The sequence below is a fragment of the Cynocephalus volans genome, chromosome 3 (genome assembly GCF_027409185.1).
Source record: "Cynocephalus volans isolate mCynVol1 chromosome 3, mCynVol1.pri, whole genome shotgun sequence".
Classification (NCBI taxonomy): Eukaryota; Metazoa; Chordata; class Mammalia; order Dermoptera; family Cynocephalidae; genus Cynocephalus; species Cynocephalus volans.
This window is the reverse complement of record NC_084462.1, coordinates 14204348-14224232: the sequence shown is the minus strand read 5'-3', so window position 1 is coordinate 14224232 and position 19885 is coordinate 14204348. Positions and strand designations below refer to the sequence as shown.

The 19885-nt window shown below is 50.4% G+C and overlaps 1 protein-coding gene across 1 annotated transcript in view; it reads right to left on the bottom strand.

Moving 5' to 3' along the window:
* Positions 1-781: 781 nt before the first annotated feature.
* The window catches only part of ZNF135 (zinc finger protein 135), a 34751-nt gene continuing 15647 nt past the window's right edge, over positions 782-19885 (bottom strand). The window contains exons 4-12 of the mRNA XM_063089955.1: positions 18054-18201; positions 16808-17513; positions 10927-11041; positions 10615-10813; positions 10482-10572; positions 9441-9516; positions 7400-7526; positions 6230-6325; positions 782-4111 (exon numbers count right to left, since the gene is read on the bottom strand). Of these exons, the coding sequence (XP_062946025.1) occupies positions 2391-4111; positions 6230-6325; positions 7400-7526; positions 9441-9516; positions 10482-10572; positions 10615-10813; positions 10927-11041; positions 16808-17513; positions 18054-18201 (3279 nt within the window). The 3' untranslated portion in view covers positions 782-2390. The remainder of the gene's footprint in view (positions 4112-6229; positions 6326-7399; positions 7527-9440; positions 9517-10481; positions 10573-10614; positions 10814-10926; positions 11042-16807; positions 17514-18053; positions 18202-19885) is intronic.

Here is a 19885-nt window from a genome sequence, read left to right as displayed (position 1 = left end):
AAAACATAACAACTGTTCAAGTAAGCCAGGTCCTCTAGTGTTGGGAGTGTATTTGCCCTTGTGGTTTTTCTGATCTTGGGTCACTCCTGCAACTTCCCTTCATTGGTGTGGCACATCAGGGAGGGGAATCTCATCTCTTTCCCTGGTTTAGGGTAGAAGAGACACTGTGGGCACCTCTTTGTGGTCCCCAACTCCTTGCTGTGTTCCATTTGTATCATCACGGGGTCCAATGAAGAGGGGCTGAGTGGGAAGACAGGAGCTCACATGACTGTTTCTTGGTGATGGCACTGATCTAGCATTTTCATAGGACTGCAAAAGAGCAAGTGGCTGGGTTCCCTTTTCACTGAACTGAATTGGAACAGAAGAGCCTTAACATCTTTCCTAACTGTCATGTTCTAGGATAAGCATAATATCCTAGAGAGCCTGAAATCTGCACAACCAGCATTAGATATTTCTACATGGATTTAGGAGTTTGTCATGCCATTTTCTTTAAGAAACTCATCTTCAGAGCACACCTGGTTTCCTTGAGGATAAGAAGTTACACAAGGGAAAGGGAGGGAGGACAAAACAGATGACCAAAGGACCATGGCTCTTGACCCTTGTCCAGTACAGCTACCGGCTGGCTACATGTGTTGACTGAGCACTTGAAATGTAGTTACAGTAAATTGAGAAGTGCTGCAAGTGTAAAATGCACACTGGATTTCAAAGATGTACACAGAAAGCATGCAAAGCATCTCATTAATTTTTAATACTGACATGTCAAAACAGTAATTTTGGGGATATGTAGGGGAAGTATTAATTTCACCTGTTTCTTCTTTTAATTTTTTTTTTTTTTTTTTAAAGATGACTGGTAAGAGGATCTTAACCCTTGACTTGGTGTTGTCAGCACCACGCTCTCCCAAGTGAGCTAACCGGCCATCCCTCCTTCTTGCTTTTCAAATGGGACTACTAGAATATTGAGTTACCAATGTGGCTTGCATTGTTTCAGTTGGACAGTGCTGCTCTCCACTATTTATTCTGACTTTCTTAAATGGCTTTTAAATGACATGTTAATTACTAAAAAAGACATTCCACAAGGGCACTGAAGAACAGTATTGGAAGACTGTTTGCAACATGGTCCCTCCAAAAGAGAAATTTCAAGTTAACTGGTAACTTATACCCCAGTATTATGATTAGGAAAATCAAACTGACTGATAAAACCACAATTGATGGCTGAGACCAAAACCAGCCAATGCGATTTCTAATGAGGGTGGCAAGTCACTGTTTAAAGGCTGTGACTGTCAGGAAGACTGTTATTTGTGGATTCAGGGAACAGTGAAGTACTATGGGCCTTCCAGTTAAATTGATAAAAGCAAAAGCTTACTAAGCAGGATGATGAATCAATGAAAAAACAGTTCAAGAGAGGATTAACTTGTACATTTCCCAAAAGAGATAGATCTTCCAAAACAGAAGGATCCACAATGAAGCCATTGCTCATGAGATGATGGCATAACAAATAGAAAAATCTCCTTTTGTAAAACAGCAACACCTGTGTTCCAAATGCCTGTGAGCACTGTAGAGAAATTTATAGTGAGAACAGAGCAGCAAAAGCCATCTTAGAGTCTGTGAGACTCCACAGAAGTGGCTTTACATTTGGAGTTTTCCCATATAAAGCTTTTTGATCCCATTGCATACAAAGGTTAATTTACAGCAAAATAATGCAGAGAATAACTTCAAAATCTGTTTACAGTGCACTGATACTTTTAGTCATATAAAATTCAAATCTGTGGGACTGGCAGCCACATACCATGATCAAACAATTTATATACAAATCAGAAAGCATTGTACTGAGATAGTCAAGTATCCATGGTGATTCCATAAAGATGCCACTTTCATCTGTGGAACGGTCTGCCATAATGCTTTTTTGGAGAATATTAGTCAACTTGTACTATTCATAAGCACTACCCCTCCCCAAGAATGTAATGTGCAATAAAGGCAAATTTTGATTTCAATTGGTTTTTATATGAAAGGCATTTGCTGGGTTCCTTACCACTTTGAAAATCTCTGGTTTAGAATATGCTGAATCCTTGGACAGAGACTATCCCCAGATCCACTACCTTTGTTCCATTTCTCTTGTGTAGGCACTGTAACGTAGCATTAATGGGCACTCAAGGTTGAAGGTCCTCAATGTTGATTATCTCCACATTTCCCAACTCTTTGGATCTGGGGATGGATGACTAGAGCTCAGTAGTCCCACAGTCATTTCTGTCAGTGTGAATTCTGAGGGTGTCTGAGGAGTGTGTTATGTGTGAGGGCCTGTGTATAAATATGTTGGTGGTGTTTCTCACATCTAGAAAGGGGTGAGCTATGGCTTAAGGCTTTCCTACATCCCCAGCACATGTGGAGTGGGTCTAGCCAGTATGAGTTCTCTGGTGCTTGGTGAGGGAGGAACTGTGTGTAAAGGCCTTCCCACAGTCCCTGCACTCATACGGCTTCTCTCCTGTGTGGATCCTCCGGTGCTGAGTGAGGTGAGTGCTCTGCCTGAAGGTCTTTCCACAATCCTGACATTCATAGGGCTTTTCCCCAGTGTGTGTCCTTTCATGCTGGCTGAGTGATGAGCTGTGACTGAAGGATTTCCCACATTCATTGCACCCATAGGGCTTTTCCTTTGTGTGGATCCTCTGGTGTTCTATGAGAAGGGAGCTCTGGCTGAAGGCTCTGCCACACTCAGTGCACTCATAGGGCTTCTCTCCTGTATGGATCCTCTGATGCTGAATGAGGGGAGCAAGTTGGCTGAAGGCTCTGCCACACTCATTACATTCATAGGGCTTCTCCCCAGTGTGGATTCGCTGATGTTTGGTCAGTGATGAGCTGTGGCTGAAGGCCTTGCCGCAGTCACTACACTCATAGGGTTTCTCCCCTGTGTGGATTCTCTGGTGCTGAGTGAGGTGTGTGCTCTGCCGGAAGGCCTTCCCACACTGACTGCACTCGTAGGGCTTCTCTCCTGTGTGCGTCCGCTCATGCTGGCTGAGTGAGGAGCTGTGGCTGAAGGTTTTCCCACACTCATTGCATCCATAGGGCTTCTCTCCTGTGTGAATCCTCCGGTGCTCAGTCAGGAGTGTACTCTGGCTGAAGGCTTTCCCACACTCGTTGCACTCGTAAGGTTTCTCCCCAGTGTGTGTTCTCTGATGCTGAATCAGTGGCGTGATCTGGGTGAAGGCTTTTCCGCACTGGTGGCACTCATAGGGCTTCTCTCCAGTGTGGATTCGCTGGTGTTTGGTCAGGGATGAGCTGTGGCTGAAGGCCTTGCCGCACTCTCCACACTGGTAGGGTTTCTCCCCAGTGTGGATACGCAGGTGCTGGGTGAGGTGGATACTCTGCCGGAAAGCTTTCCCACACTCGCTGCACTCATAGGGCTTCTCACCTGTGTGAGTCCGCTCATGTTGGCTGAAGGAGGACCTAAAACTGAAGGACTTCCCACATTCACTGCACTCATAGGGCTTCTCACCTGTGTGAGTTCTCTGGTGCTGGATCAGTGGGGCAATTTGATTGAAAGTCCTCCCACACTGAGTGCACTTATAGGGTTTTTCCCCAGTGTGGATTCTCTGGTGTTTGGTAAGTGCTGAGCTGTTCCGGAAACCTTTCCTGCATTCGTGACATTCATAAGGTCTCTCACCTGTGTGTGTGCGGTGGTGTTCAATGAGTGCTGAGCTGTGACTAAAGGCCTTCCCACACTCCTCACATTTGTAGGGTTTCTCTTTTGCACAGGATTTCTGCTGAGCATTTGAGTCTGGTTTTTCCCTCTTTCTATGTGTTCCCTCCGTGTGAGGGCCCCGTCTTACGGGAGTCATTAGTTGAGTTGGGAGACTGGGGTTCAAATGCAAGTTTTCCACAAACTCATTTCCCTGCCGCTGCTCCTGAGTGGATGTCTTCAAAGGTGTGGTGGCTGCCTGCACCACACGGCTCCCTGGGCTCTCACAGCTCCATTCACATTGGCCCTTGGTGTCCTCACCCTTGAAGAACCACAGACCATCCCACAAGAACCTTTCTACCAGGACAACGCTGTTGGATATTTCTTCAGTGATGACTTGCTTTGGAGCTGACAATTTGTTTTCAGGTGTGGTTTCCAAGTCTAAAAGAAATGAAAACTTGTAATGTCCCTTAATCCCTGCTCCAGGGTAAAAGAGTTTGTGGTGGGTGGGTGGGAACAAAACTGATGATTTTGAAAGGTTTAAGGCACAAGTAGTTTCGACAATTCAAAAATACAGTTTTGCAAACCAGGAAAGGAGCAGAAGGGAGAGGAAACAGAGAGCATAACCAGGATGAGGCTCGTATAAGGGTTATATAAGGAAGGAGTTTGCAAGGGAACACAGAGAAGGAGGGTGGGGAGACAATGCTGAGGAGGAAACATTCAGGGAAAATATCTACCGATGCACCAGGCTTGGAAGGAACAATGCAACAGCTGTGCCCTGGCTAATGTAGCCCCCACAATGCCAGGTGGCAATGGGGAAAAAGCCACCAAGTCGGGAAGGACAACTCAGCCCAGCCCTCCCATCGCTGAGATCCAGTTTCTTCTTGGTGGCATATCATTGTTGTACCACCTCACCCCAGATGTAAAGAAAACTATCAGCTCCCCAAAACTGGAAATAGTTGCAACAGCCATCACTGGGAGGATGAATAAATGACCTGTATTACAGGACTTTGATCTGATTTATTTTATCTGCCTCACTAACTGGGATCCCCCAAGGGCAGGAACTTCTGTCCACCTTGGCCACCAATGTACCCACAGCTCACAGCAACAGCTCAATAGACATACTGAATCAACAGTTACCAAATGCTCCTCCTTCTTCCTGGCAGACTGCCTTTTTGCCCTGGTACCCAGTCCTTTTGGCACAGCCATGGCTTCAGGGTATGGCCTAGAGGAGTGATATGGCACCTTTCCCGTAATATGTCATACTCCAGTGAAAAGTTAAAAAAAAAAAAAAAAAAAGGTAAAGCCAGGTGTGGCTGGCAAACTCGTGGTTCCCAAAGATGTCCATGTCCTAAACCCCAGAACCTGTGAATATGCTGTTATCTTATATGGCAGGGAGGAACTAGGATTGCTGATCATCTGACATTAAGATGGAGAGATTATCCTGAATTATCTGGGTGGGCCCAGTGTAATCACAGGGTCCTTAAATGTGGAAGAGAAAAGCAGGAGGGTTAGATCAGAGTGACATGATGTGAGCTGATCAGCCATTGCTGACTCTCAAGATGGATGAGGCCATGAGCCAAGGAATGTGGGCAACCTCTGAAAGTGAGAACATGCAAAGAAATGGATGCTTCCCTTGAGCCTCCAGCAGGAACACTACCCTGCTGACACCCTGATTATAGCCCAACTAGATCCATTTTAGTCTTCTAATCCCCAGAACTATAAGATAATTTGCTTTGCTTTAAGCTTCTAAGTTTGTGGTAATTTGTTACAGCAGGAACAACAGGAAGCTAATATACTGGGTGAGGGCTGACTGTTACTGAGTCTGGGAGATCCTTTTGTGACCCCCACCTCCACTGGCCATCCCTTTTGGAACCTGGGGATGGGCCACTGTTCGAACAGAGTGAGGGCCTGATGCCAGCAGGAAACTGCTGGTCAGGGAGCAGGGATGCCCCCACTTCCTAGAGTTGCCTGCTGGTCCCAACAGCAGAACCACCCAGCCAGCCTACAGGCAGAGCCCAGTCTGGACCTACCACCCACAGATGTATGAGTCATAAGTGATTCTTTGGTTTACACCACTGAGGTTGAAGTGTTATGCAGCAAGAGCTGACTGATGCATCGCCCCAGGGCCTTTGCACTTGCTGTTCCCTCTGCCTGGAATGCTGCTGTCTCATACTGTCTCATGACTCAGGCTCCAGCTCACATGTTGCCTCCTTGGAGAGGCTATCCCTCACCTCTTTGCTAAAGCCCTCCCACCTGCAACCTGGTTTCTACCTTGTCACTGACTTTCATCTTCTTAGCCATCATCACAATCTGTAATCATCATTCATTGTTGTTATTATTTTATCTATTTATTGTGTGGGACCCCCAGCCCTCCAACCAAGAATATAAACGCAGTGAAGACAGGAATTTGGTCTAACACCAAAATGGGTGCTTGGTGAACCTTCACTAAAAGACTGAGATGTCAACTTGCTGTGAAGAATTAGAGAGCAGACACAGAGGGAAACCTCGATGAGAGGTGGACAGGCTCCTCCTGGCCCTTCAGGGCTCCTGCCTCACCTGGACACACGCCTTGGGGAATGCTGGAGTCCACTGCCCACGGTTCTGCCTCCTGCTCCAGCAGGGAGATGACATCCGGCTTCGGAAACCAATGTCCTGCTCAGGAGGAGATCCACAGGGTGAGCGTTTGTATCCCAGGACCATCTCTGACCCTCTACCTACACTATACCTTTAGTCCTGCAGGTCCCAAGGGGCTGGAGCCTCCAAATGGCTGCAGCACAGTATTAGCCCCTGATGTTCCTTGGGGACTCTATTCCCCCACTCTCAGTCCTTGATCCCACCCTGGTTCTGGGGTGGACGTGACACAGGCCTGATCACAGAGCTCTGCTTTCTCCCCTGCCTGCTGGCAACAATGACCATTGTGAAAGGGACCTCGTGACCAAACCAAGACCTGGGACCTTTGATAGATGCCTGGAATATAGACCCTTTCTTTTCTGTGGGTCTCAGAGCCACAGAAGGCACCCTGAGAGCTGTCTTGTCACCTCCAGAGTGGTTCATCTGGGAATGGAACCAGAAAGAGGTTGCTATGGTCTGAATGTTGGTGTCCCTCCAAAATTCTTATGTTGGAATCTAATACCCAATGTGATACTATTAAGAGGTGGGGGCCTTTGGGAAGTGATTAAATCATGGGGGCTCCACTCTCATGAATTGGATTAGGCTTGAGGGAGCTCTCTTGCCCCTTCCACCATGTGAAGTTGCAGCAAGAAAGTGACATAATGACAAAAAGACCCTCAGCAGACACTGAATTTGCTGGCACCTTGATCTTGGGCTTTCCAGACACCAGAATGGTGAGCAATAAATTTATAGTTTATGAATTAATTGTTAATGAATTAATTATGTCTAAGGTATTTTGTTATAGCAGTTTGAATGGATTACAATGGAGGTGCAGAGGGAGGAGTCAAAGGTCTACCCAGGGATTTTGCAGTCATGTGACCCAGTGCGTCTCCCTCACCCCATGCTTCTCTGCTTCAGGAGTTTTCAGGTTGGGTCTGGTCTGTGGCTGCTAATATCGATCCTGATTGATATTTCATACACTAAAACAGTCAGGTTCCTGAAGCCAAGACACAGCCCAGGTATTTGGTTTTAAAGCCTAGCCCTATACCCATCTCTCACCCAGGAGAATTAGAATCTGTGCTGGGGGCAGACCATCAGGACATGGTGTGGCCTTACCCACAGAGACCAGGAGCCCAAAGGTCTCCAGCATCACATCGCGGTACAGGGTCCTCTGGGGGGGTTCCAGTTGCCCCCACTCCTCCTGGGTGAAGTCCACAACCACGTCCTCAAAAGTCACTTGCTCCTGAAACATCATACACTAGTGTCTTCAGCCAAGCCACACCTGGCACTGGCTCCTGGTAGGGACAGCAGTGATTGGGGGCATCAGCCAGGCTGGGGAGGATGGAGTTCTCTTGGGTCTGGGGGTTTGGGTCAGGTTTTCCTGTGGGGCCTGTTGGGCCTGCTGATGGGAGGGGGTGTCTTAGGGTGTAAGAGGCCATGACCCTGTTTCCTGTGATTTAGCCAGTGAAAAGTCTTGAAATAAGAAATAGTGCCAAAGAATCAACAATAAAGGAAAGGGGGTTGGCCAGTTAGCTCAGTTGGTTAGAGACTAGTGCTGGTAACACTAAGGTCCAGGGTTCTATCCCTGTACCGGCCAGCTGCAAAAAAAAGGAGGGGACAGTCATGGGTGTGGTGGGGCTCAGCTCGCCAGGAACTATGCTTTCCCAGAGGTACCCTCAGAGTCGGCAGCTGTGTCTGGGCAATAGGGGAGGGGGACATCTGGAAAACTGTCAAGTGTAATGGGAAGGGAGACAGGAGCTCAATCAAATAGCTCAGCTTCAAACTACGTCCTGATATGGGAAGAAAGAAGCCCAAATTAGTGAGGAAGAGAAGGATCACTCAGAAAACATAGTGGTGATAACTGTTTAGCCATTTAGGGGGAAAATCTACCTAAATCCTCACCTTTCACCACACCCTGGAATATATTCTAGACGAGTTATTGGAAATTTAAAAACCAACTCAAAAAAACCATCGCCCACATTACTAAGGGTTGCCCATGCCAGGCCCAGGGCCAGTGCTTCATTACATTTAATCTCATCAGCATCTCCATGAGGTTTGTGCTGCTATGAGCCCATTGTGGAGAGGTCAGGAGAGATTAAATGTCTTGCCCAAAGCTATAAAGCTAGTAAGTAGCAAGTCCCAGGATTAAATCTGGGTGACTTTATTATGAATTTGTTTACTATATAAATTAAATTCAAGTATATGAAGACCTACGTAGAAGTGGGAAGTCAATGTGGTAACCGGAGCATTTCAAATCAGTGAGCACATTGGGTCAACTAGCCATCTGTTTGGGAGAAAAATTTGCTGCCAAGCACCAGAAGGGCAGACTGAAAGGCACAGCTTTGGGCAACCTTACAGATGGGAAAAATACCCAAACTGTGGGACATGCCCAGCACGGTACTATCTACGTAAAACAAAACAAAACGAAGCTCTATTCCTATCTGTCCAAAAAAGTAAATGATACTTGAATTAAAAAAAGGGTGGGGGGGGGCTGGGGGAGGAGAACCGATAGATAGTGCTGGAACGCGGAAATAAAACCGGGTGGGGGGTCTCCGGCAGCAGTCCTCTGGTCTTTCATTTAACACTTAAATATTGGGGTAAAAATACAATCCTCGAGAAAGGCTGTGCGTTGGTGCGTGGTCGGGGGTGTTCCTGGGGTATTTCCGATTATTACACTTTCATGTGATTTCTGACATTTCCACAAGAGGCTGGTTTCTTCCCGGTGGGTGGGATTAATGTTATTATAACAGGGCAGGTTCCACCCCTTCTGTCTCTCTGCCCCTCCTTCCCTCGAGCTTCCTCTCTAGGGAGGCGGCATTCGAGGCACCATCTTGGAATCTGAACCGCCAAACCTGCTAGCGCCTTCATCTTGGACTCCTAAACCTCCAGAAATGTGAGTAAACAAATCTGCGTTCATTATAAATTACCCAGCCCAGACAGGGATTGATGAGCGATGTTTTCCAGCACAGCATGGGGGGAAGTCTTTTCGGGGGAGGTCCTTTCAGAGGAGGTGACTGAGACCGGGGGACAGGCTTGGAACTGGCTAAAGCACGCTCTTGGCTGGGTGAGGGCAAAGGCCCTGAGGCCAGAACAAGTCTTGAGGGCGCCCCAAGTCAGGGCTTGGGAGGCCTAAGGGTGAGGATGGCGGGATACTCACTTGGGCCCTGGCGGTGCGGAGCCCAGCGGTCATTCCCTCCTCCTCCGGAGTCTTCGCGGGAACATCAGCTTCAGTTCTGTGGGGAGAGGGGATGTGAGAAGTTGCATGGGCCCCTGTGGTGACTAGAGACCCCAAGCCCCAGAGTGGGGTGCAGCTGCGCGAGTCTGGAGCCCCGCACCCAGGGCAAATCCAATAGCGGTGGAACTTTGGCTTGGCATTTCCCAAGCGCCTGCTGTATGCTCGGTGTTATCCCAGGAGTTATTCTGGATGCTGGTGAAGGACGATCTCATATTTCCCACCCGTTCCACAGATAGGGAAACTGAGGGCTGGGGAGGGCAAGAGGGACACCCCACAGTTGAGCAGATGATTTCCAGGGTGATTATTTCCGTAATTATGACGGAATGCCAGATCATCTTGCTATCGCTTGGTGTGCCTCAGTTTCCGTCTTCCATAAAACAAGATGGTGACCCAGCGCCCATCCTATGGGGCCGTGGTAGGGATTATAGGAATTAAGGCATGAAAGGGGCTGAAAATGGAGCCTGGCAGCAGTATATGAGAGTCTTCAAAAAGTTCATGGAAAGACTCATATTATCTTTTAATTTCTGTTTTTCCATGAACTTTTTTTTGGTGCCTGGCCAGTACAGGGTTCCGTCCATGAACTTTTTCAAATATCCTCCTATACATATGATGGCGATTGTTGCCATGAAGGAAGGCTGTCACTTCAGTGAGCATCTATTTAGCATCTAGTGCATGCAGTGCGGTGCAGGCTCATAGATGACTCCGTGGTAGGAGCCACCCTCCAACCCCGGACGGTCCACCAACGCAGGGGGCATGCAGGTCAGGCTGGCTCCAGTCTCTGAAGGGTCGAGCCTGTGCCCCCTAGGCCCGCAGCGCCCGTTCCCTCCCGCCAAAGCTAGGACCCCCACCCCTAGCCCAGCCCCTCCTCTCGCACCCCGAGATCCCCTAAAACCGGGCCTCGCCCCCCAACACCACCGAAGCGACCCTCTCCAAGCCAAAGCAGCGAAAGGAGTAGACACAAACGCGTGTGGGTGGGTATCCGACCCGGCCGGGGCTCCGGGGAAGACCCTGAACCTCCTCCCGTCTTGGCCTCCCCGTCCTCGGCTTCCCAGATCTCACCGGCCGGACGGCGAGACAAAGGCCACGGCGCCACCACCTGGGACTGCGCCTGCGCACGAGAGCGCCGGACTACATCTTCCAGAGGGCCGCGCGCGCACTTTGTTTTTCACGCACTCATTCCCCCCCCACCCCACCCCCCGTCCGGGATTTTGGAGCCGCGGCAGCAAGGCATGGGAGCTGAGCGCGGACTCGCGGACCCCTCCAGAGTCACTTTTCCGTCCCCACTCACGGCTAGACTGTAGGACAAAGGCCAGAGCTGCACCGCGCAGATGGGCTCCAAACTACAACTCCCAGAGGACCGCGCGCTTGCTTCCGTTCGTCTCCTTGCTCCGGTGCACCCTGCTCGCACTTGGAGTGCGGCCCCCAGACCCCCGCCAGGCTCAGCCTCGCCTCCCTTCCCCAGAACACTCCCACAGCACACTCCCTTGTCAAACGGCAAGGCCACGTCGACCTCCTGGCCGCGCCTGCGCAAACGGGTGTCGAACAATAATTCCCGGAGGGCTCCGCGCGGCTCGCTGTGCATCTGCCCCGCCGGTCCGATTCTTGTGGATACGTAGTTTGGTCACCCCCATCCCCCCCAGCTTCGTAAATATTCGCCGCCCGCCCCCGGCATGAGGGGCGTTGCGAATGTCGTTCCAGCGCTTGTGGAGCGGGTGACTGACTGGGGCGTTAATTTAGACAGGGCAGTCAGGGAGGACATTGAGCAGAGGCAGTGGAAGGTCTTGGGGTATAATCTCGCAGGCAGAGGACACAGGACCTGCAGAGGCAGAGGTGGGGAAACGCCTTGGTGTGTTTGAGGAGTGGCAGAGAGTCAGTGAACAGGATACTGGGAATATGCTGCTTTCATACTGGAAACCTTACCATGAACTTTATTGTAAAACAAAGCAGTGATTAAAACACACATTTTAAAACAAAAATATTCACCAAAATCCCAAACGCAGGAGCCATTTGCTCTTTGCCGCATTGATCCGGCCATGGACAGTTTCCAGGATGTATATTTATTATGTGGTCACAGGAAACATCACGTGCAAGACACTTTAACATTTATAACTACTTTCTACATTAACATGTAATTGTCGAAATTGTGCATTTGAACAGCAGCATAATAATCAAAGCTGATGTGCCCTTGCTGACTGAATTGCCATTTTCTGAACATTCACCAGAGCCTGCCTGGCGGCTAGGTGGGGACATTCACTATTACCCTATTAGAAGTGGACTCACTTTCACCCATGTACATCAAACACCCATCGAGCAATGAGTGGAGATGATCTAAGAAAACCAAGGCTAAGCTATGTGCTTTTACCCTTTTAAGAGAGTACTGACTGATTTCAGTCAGGCAGGGCTTGGGAGCTGGATTTGAAGCTGAGAAAAAGGTTCACGACATAGGCTTTTTTTTTGACTGAAAGAACTCTGACTCCAAAAACAACAGAGAAGACGATAAGAATTCTCATGTTAGGGAAAAAAACCTAGCTGGTTACACTTTCTTTACACACACAGACACTTGTAAAGAGTTGGCTGGTTCACACATGTTAAAGACTTTAAATTTCTTAACCCCCTAGAAACAGTGTTATGAAAAAATAGGATCAGGGCCGGCCCGTGGCTCACTCGGGAGAGTGTGGTGTTGATAACACCAAGGCCATGGGTTTGGATCCCATATACGGATGGCCGGTTAACTCACTGGTGAGCGTGGTGCTGACAACACCAAGTCAAGGGTTAAGAACCCCTTACCGGTCATCTTTAAAAAAAAAAAAAAAAAAGAAAAATTAGGATGGCTCAAAGTCATAATGCACTGATGTAAACAAAGCAAAGGCAAACTTACTGGCTTTTCTTTAAAGGTGTCCTGTATATTCAAAGACCATAAAGTCCCACATTTCTGAGTGTCATACTGAAAGCCAGCCTACTCTTTACTGCAGTAAAAAGCTTTAGAATATACATTAAAATGCCATTTTTCAATTTCCTCATCCACAAATAAATGCAACAAATACGTTTTTTGTTAACTTTTTCTTCTGTAAAATGTGTACTCTTTTGTCTTTCCCTCAGCTTCCTTTTTTTTTTGTCTTTCTCGTGACCGTCACTCAGCCAGTGAGCGCACCGGCCATTCCTATATAGGATCTGAACCCGCGGCGGGAGCGTCGCTGCACTCCCAGTGCCGCACTCTCCCAAGTGTGCCATGGGGCCGGCCCCCTCAGCTTCCTTTTTACTGGATCAAACAGCATGTACAAACTTATAAATCACGATGAAATCTTTTTTTCCGAAAGGCCTGGGTGCTTTTTTTGGGCAGCTGGTCAGTGCGGGGATCTGAAACCTTGACCTTAGTTTTGCAATACCATGGTCCAAAACAGCTGAGCTAACTGGCAGAGTCCCAGTGATGAACCACACCTGTGTTGCCACACTGGACTTGCCTGCCCAGGAGGATGCACCCTGGCCCTGATGTGTGGCCAGGTTGCTTCGTCAAACTCCCTCGGACTTGCCCGTTTCCTTCCTCTACATTCTAATCCTTGCTTTTTCCCAGCCAGGTTTCTTAAAGTTATATGCCTGTAGGGGCTGGGCCCTGTCTAAAGGGGCAAGGCTACTTGGCTCCAGCCAAATGGTAACATGTGGACTGGTAAGCTCAGTGTCCCAGGTTTGGATTTCTCAAAAGAAGACAGATCTGGATTTCTGTGTGAAATCTCTTGATTTTTACAAGCTGGCAGGGATTTCAAAGGTTTTAAAAACACTCTGCCAGTCATATAAGCTGAAAGCTGCCCTTGTGCTGCCTGCCCTCATTGTGGGTGGAGTCTCTTCCTTCTCTCCTGCCCTCTCCCTTCAAGACCATGGTATAGCCACTGGCTGGGCCCTTTTCAGGCCATTCTTGGCTTCCTCTCTTAGCTCTGCCTGCTTCCTCAATGCCAGCACTCTCTGCATCTACAGCGCAGTGGTTACCTCTGCATGGCCTGAGACAGAACCACCCCCCCCCCCAACGAACCTGAACAATTGTGCTGCAAATCAGTATAGCTTTCAAGCAATTCTATCAGCATAGCATGGATAGCGCAACTGTATCACATTGCATTTTTGTGTTAAAAGTTAATTCGTTCAACATATACATTTAAAATATACGGCAACATTTACAGCTCCCCAGATGTTCTTTCTTTTTTTCTCTCTCTCTTTCTTCATTGTGGGAGTTTCAAAACCTAGCAGTGTCCAGCCCTTCTCTGATCCTAGATGCCTTGGCTGGGATGGGGAGGAAGGTGTTCTCCAAGACTTTGTTCCTCCAGGGCGTGAGCATCCAGAACCGGGCCGAGCAGTTGCTCTGTGACAAGGGCTGGAGAGTGTCACAATGGGGGAGGGGGCGCTGGGGTCTTTTGGGGGATGCTGACAGAGGAAGGCACGGGGGGTGGGGGGGAGCCAAGCATGCTGAGATGGCTGTCACAGGTAGGATGAACATAAAGAGAAGAGAGGGGCTGGTGCTCTAGCTCATTATGGCTTGGGCAGGGTCTTGGGACTGGGCAAAGAACTCAATTTGGTGGCTTGCGTGAATCAGGGCAGCCGCTGTGATTCTGAGGAGTGGCTCTCCAGGCCCGGATTCTGAGCCACATCCTCGCCTCTATCAGCCTAGGCAGAGAGCATAAGTGGCCTCCAGGGCGCGGCCAACTTGCCTCCACAGAGGTCCATGTAGGGCTTCCCTGGCTGATAACCCCAGTCAGAGTTAGCGTCTTAGCAGGCGCTGAAGTTCACTTACTCATTCATGCACCGCTCATCTAGTCACTCCAGAGGGAGAGCTCTGTGCTGGGTGCAGGAAAAGTGTGGCAGTAGAGACTGTTCTTGACAGAGAGACAGAGGAGGCAGCCCACAAGGAGACCGGGGTGGGGTGGGGGGTGGGGAGTCAGCGTGGAAACAGGCCGAGGCAGAGTGGGTTAAGGATGCTAGCCTCCGCCACCGGAGTAATGGGGGCTGCAGAAGCACACTGGCAGGGAAGGACATGGTGGAGCTGGTCTGCTAGGTGTTATGTATTTCAGTGTCTGCATTTTTGAGGGACCCTGGGGGCTGCAAGCTAGGGATGGGACAGAGGGGAACGGCTGGAGGCAGAGTTTGCGTAGAGGCAGCTGCAGACTTTCAGGAAAGGGAGAGAAAGCCTGGGGTAGGACAAGCATAGGAGAAAAGAACAGAGATGGGTTGGGAGGGGGGTTTCTAGGGCACGCTATTGTTGCCCAGGGTGTCATCAAGAATTCTCTAGGGACTTGGAGTGTACTTGCCCCTCCAGGGACAGTGGGAACCCCAGAGGGGAGGCAGTTGGGTTTTTGTTTGTTTTTGCACAGTGAGAAGATGATTTCTTTGGACAAGCTCAGTTGGGGACGGAGGGACAACAGGCAGATACCTCTGGAGGGCAGTTGGTCTGTGGGACGCCCAGGCAGACATCTCTGGAGAGCCCCGTCTGGGTGTTCGGGGCCATGGCAGTGGAGGGAGCAGCCTGGCATGGGTCGGGCCGGTCAGTGCCCTTTGGGCAGCGGCACCCCACCCACAGAGCTGTGAATGCACCTTCAGTTTATGGGGATTGAAGTGGAAACTGCATGGAACGAGCCCCTGGCTCCCCGCCCCCAACAAATGTGGACACTCGCACTCCGTTCTGTCTCCAAGTATCCTGTACCTGAGGACAGACTCAGAGGGCTTTCAAGGGTAATGGGTTAACTGTGGGGCTGAGACGCTCCGAAGGAGAAGCTCCTCCTCTGCCGGATGGGAGAGATGGCTGCCTGGGAGGGGAGCTGGTGCCCACCAGCAATTAAGGCAGGGGGTAGAGCCAGAATCCCCTGTTGGGGACTGCAAGCAAAAGCTGGGGATGCCAAAGAGAGCCAGGAAGGAGGTCTGGAGGCCCAGCTGGGGAGAGTTCCGAGAAGGCAAGCAACAGAAGGCAAGTATGGTGGCGAGTGATGTGAAGGCAGCGGAGGGTCTGGTGGGACCTGTACTGCCCATGAGGAGCGTTGAGGAACAGGTCACGGGTGGGGGCGACTTGGTCAAGACGCAGCAGCGGGCAGGGCTGGGCAAGTCCAAAGGCTTTTCCAGTTGAAAGGCGACTTAGGAATGATTTAAATGACGTCTCTGCTTATGTGGATTCAAAGTCAACCCAACATTCTGTACGTCCAAGTGAAGTTGGAAGGAAAAAAGAAAAAGACGACAACTTTTAAGGCTTTCATTTGAAAGGGGATGGCTGAGAAGCTGAATCCAGGTGGGGACAGTCTCCCTACTGGCAGTGGGGCATGTGGACACCAGCCACCTGAGCCCTGCTCCAGCCAACCTGGAGAGGTGGCCCCACTCTTGGGAGATTATCTGTTTCTTCCAAGCAGACCAGAAAGCCAGATTTTTATGGTTTTAAAAAATGGCATCTATCATCAAAAAAAAAAAAAGTCATTCTGTGAGTAAAACAAAACATGCAGGTCAGTTTTGGTCAGATCTAAAAACCTAAAACTCGTAGAGACAAAAGCAGATTAGTGGTTATCGGAGGCTGGAGGGAGGGGGATGGGGAATGAGCGCTGATGCCTGCGGGGTTTTCTTCTGGGCAAGGTGAAAACATTCTGGAGCCAGGTGGTTGTGATGGTTGTACAACATTGTGAACGTACTTAATGCCACTGAACTTGTGCATTTAAAAATGGCTAAAGTGGTAAAATTTATGTTATGTGTATTTTACTATCCCCTCACACCCCCAAAAGAAGGGAAAAAGGAAAAAAAAGAAAAACAACCTTGTCTATCTGTCAGGTTCCCAGTGGTCTGGGCTGGTGGGAGGGAGGCAGGGGTCAGCTAGCCTGCATCCTTCAGAGTTGGAGCTGTCCCTGGCCAGCTCTTGCCCTCACCAACCTCTGGGAGGGATATGGACAGTGAAATGAAAACCCAGTGGCGGAAATCGCCGCCAGGTCAAGTGCTCACAGGGAAACTGGGTCCCCTGGAAAAGGCTTCTGAAATACAAGATGCTAATGAACCGCTTGCAAAACACAGCGTGCAGGATTACTGATGAGCTGAGACCCCTGGGGAAACCTCCCGTTGTGGAGGAGATGATGGAGGTTGCCGAGCAGTTGTCCGTGATCAATCCCGAAACAAGCATGCACAGCCAGTGTCCTTCCCAGAAGAGTCCCGTCGGTGGGAGAAAGATCGGTGAGGGCTGAGGGGTCTCCCCCGTCTGCTGGGGCCTGTCAGTCCCCCCTCCCCAAGGGACTCAGGGCCCAGGGGAGACAGAATGGCCCATCTCGAGGTTGGCTGGTCACATGTGGTCATTGGGTGCGTGGAGCTTCTGGTGGTCAATGAGGTGGATCATCCAAGGGAAGGCCTTCCCGCAGATGCTGCATTGGAAGGGCCTCTTGGAGTTGGGAGTGGCTTCACCCCCACCACCCCGGCGCCCCTGGGCCTGCTTCCTGGGCCTCTTGCTCCGGGAGGGTTTCTTCCTGGGCAGCTCCAGCAGGTGGATCTTGCGGTGCTCGGCAAGAACGGAGCTGTGTAGGAAGACCTTGTTGCACTCAGGACACGGGAAGGGCCCCTCCTCGCGGTGTATCTTCTGATGTTCGATGAAGTGGGTGACCCAGGTGAAGACCAGCCCGCACTCAGCACACTGGAAGGGCCGCCTCCTGGAGGGTAACTGTGGCACTCCTGAGACCCCTGTGGCGGCCTGTTTGGTGCCACCTTTGGTGTGTTTGAGAAATGACAGGTGGAGGCTGCTTTCTTCAGCATTCTCTGGTTTCTTTCTAGAACCACTTTTCAGAGCACTCAGAGACTTGGGGCCTGGAACCACACCAGACTGGGGGCTCTGGGCCATGGGCCCCTCAAGGGTGGGTCCTTTGCCACCCATCCCCTGAAGCGCGGTATCCATGGTGCCCTCTTCTGCCTGCTGGTCTGCACATTCCTGGACCAGCCTGTCCCTTCCACAAGGAGGCTCATCCCAGATACTAGGCTTCAGAGGAAAGTGAGCCAGGGAGCCTGGGGAGGGTGAGGGAGATGGGTTAACTGGTGTGAGAGGGACAGGGGCTGGGGATCTCCCTGGGACCCTGCAAGGGGTGTGGAGGGTCCCGCTGACTGAGCCAAGAGGCTCTGACTCTGCTCAGTAAGACCCCCATTCCCTCCATTCTGTCCTTATTTAAGATAAAAGGGCACATATTTGTGGGGGGCACACACCAGAGCCCTGACCCCTTGGTCCTCTCCTGGGCCAGCCCACTGGGCAGCTCCCTGCTCCAGCATCCTCAGTCTTTCCACCTTTGGCTTGGCCAGCCCATTCAGGCTGGAAGGCCAAAGCCCTGGTCATGGGGTGGAACAGTGTGAGTGGCTGTTCTGGGGGGTGTGGTGCTAGAGAGTCTCCAGATCTCAGTCCTCACAGTTGGTATGCACCGTTTCTAGGAGAGATTTGGAGTTCACCACCAAAGTCTCCAATCCCACCCATGAGCAAAGCCCCTGGCTGCAGGAGTGAGGTGGGGGTTAACATTTGGTCAGGCCCAACCTCCATTACAGGAGTCAGTCACTCACCGAGGAAGCTGGGGATGCAGGGCGCCTCAGCCTCCGCCCTGGAGAGCAGACTCCTCTGGGGCTGGGTGGGCTCTGGCCACTCGCCTTCCTCAGGGAGGCCCGAGGGGGCTGCTGCTGCTGCTGCTGCATCCAGGATCTGCTCCAGTGCCTGGAATGGCAAACACAGGCCTGCTCTGCTGCTGCCCCACAGCAGCCATCCTCCCCGACCGCAGAGTAGGAAGTCTCCTACCAGTCCTCCTCCTGGGAGGAGACTGCGCTACCGGTGAAGAGCAAGAATCCAAAACGGATGGGTCTGGCTTTATGTCCTGGCTCCAGCTACACTTGCTGTGTGACTCTGGCCCTGGAGCTTTCCCACTCTGGGCCTCAAAGGATGAGGTCCAGGCAACGTGCTGAGTCTGGCACCGTGCATGGGCTCCATAAACCTCCGCAAGAGGAAAAAAACATAGCGACATCTATCACTGCAAATCATGAACGTTGGAGAAAGTGTGTTGGGATAAACAAAAAGTGAGAAGCAACCAGGATTTGGTCAAGAACACATTGACAAGGCCTGTCTTGGATTGTCCTCTCTGCTTTCTGATGCCCCCACCCTACCTGGTGGCACAGGAGCCTGAGCCTTCTAAGGGAGGCCTGTGCTGACCCTGAGGGAGGGAGGGAGGGACGGAGGGAGCTGGGGGTGGAGTGGGGCAGGAAGGAGTTAAAGTATAAGATTCTTCCTGCTCTCAGGTTGGGAATATGTGGATGCTGTGTTTGCTGGATTATTGGTTTTTATTTCTTACTAAATGCTAGTTTTGATTGGAAGACAAACATCTGTGGGATTCTAAAATAGTACCCAGAGGAGCTGCCATCTGCAGGTACAAAGGCAGGACTCGCTTTAGTCCCTGGCCTCTGGGACCCTCATCAGTGTAGTCCAGCCTCCTTTCTGCTTCTTCCCACTTGGTGGCAGAGACTGTAATCAATGACAGGGGAGGCGTTGCATGGAAAGAAGAGTGGGTGATTTGTGTGTGTGTGTAGAGATGGGCATTTTTCATCCCTCTGACTCTAAAGCAAGGGCTGCCACTGAGAGCATCTGAGGAGCTAGTGACACACACAGGCTGGGCACAGAAGCCAGGACATCCCTGGAGCCATATCTGTACCTCCAAAAACAAAAACATCCCCATAGTCCCGTTGGGCCACGAGGATCTGACCTGACCTGAGTTCTGATCATTCCAGGGGGGCTCAGGGTAGTGAGTGAGTGGGACTCAGAGATACAGATCTCAGGGACTGGGGAGACTGGAGGGCGAGGAAGATGCACGGGAGAGCAGGCGCGCCTTGGAGGGTCCTGATGCAAACCAACCAACCCAGAAATAAGAAAGCAAGGATAATGGGGAAATACGAACACCTGCTGCTCACTGCTGTTGCACGATTACAGCTGACCCTTGAATGACGCAGTGTTAGGGGCACTGAACTCCTGCGCAGTTGAAAATCCACATATAGTTTTTTTTCCTGTGTGACATCCCCAAATGGGCACATTTATTTTGTATAAAAAGAAAACAAGATCTTTGGGGTTTGCGAGAGAGAAAAAGATTGGGGGAGGAGGGAATGGAGATATTTTCCAATTCACAAGACAGGAAAAAAAAATCGCTCAGGGACCTTAAAATAATTTGAATTTCAGTGTTACAAAGACATGTATCCCATGTGACACGCCAGGCAGGCAGTAGAAGTCTTTTCTAAGTGCGTTTGTTTTTTGTTGCATCCATCAACAAGATCGCTTTCACAATCCCGGGAGAGGCCTGTTTGTTCGTCCACTCCCACTTTTGAAATTTGGATAAAAGTTTGAGAAAGCTAGACACCCG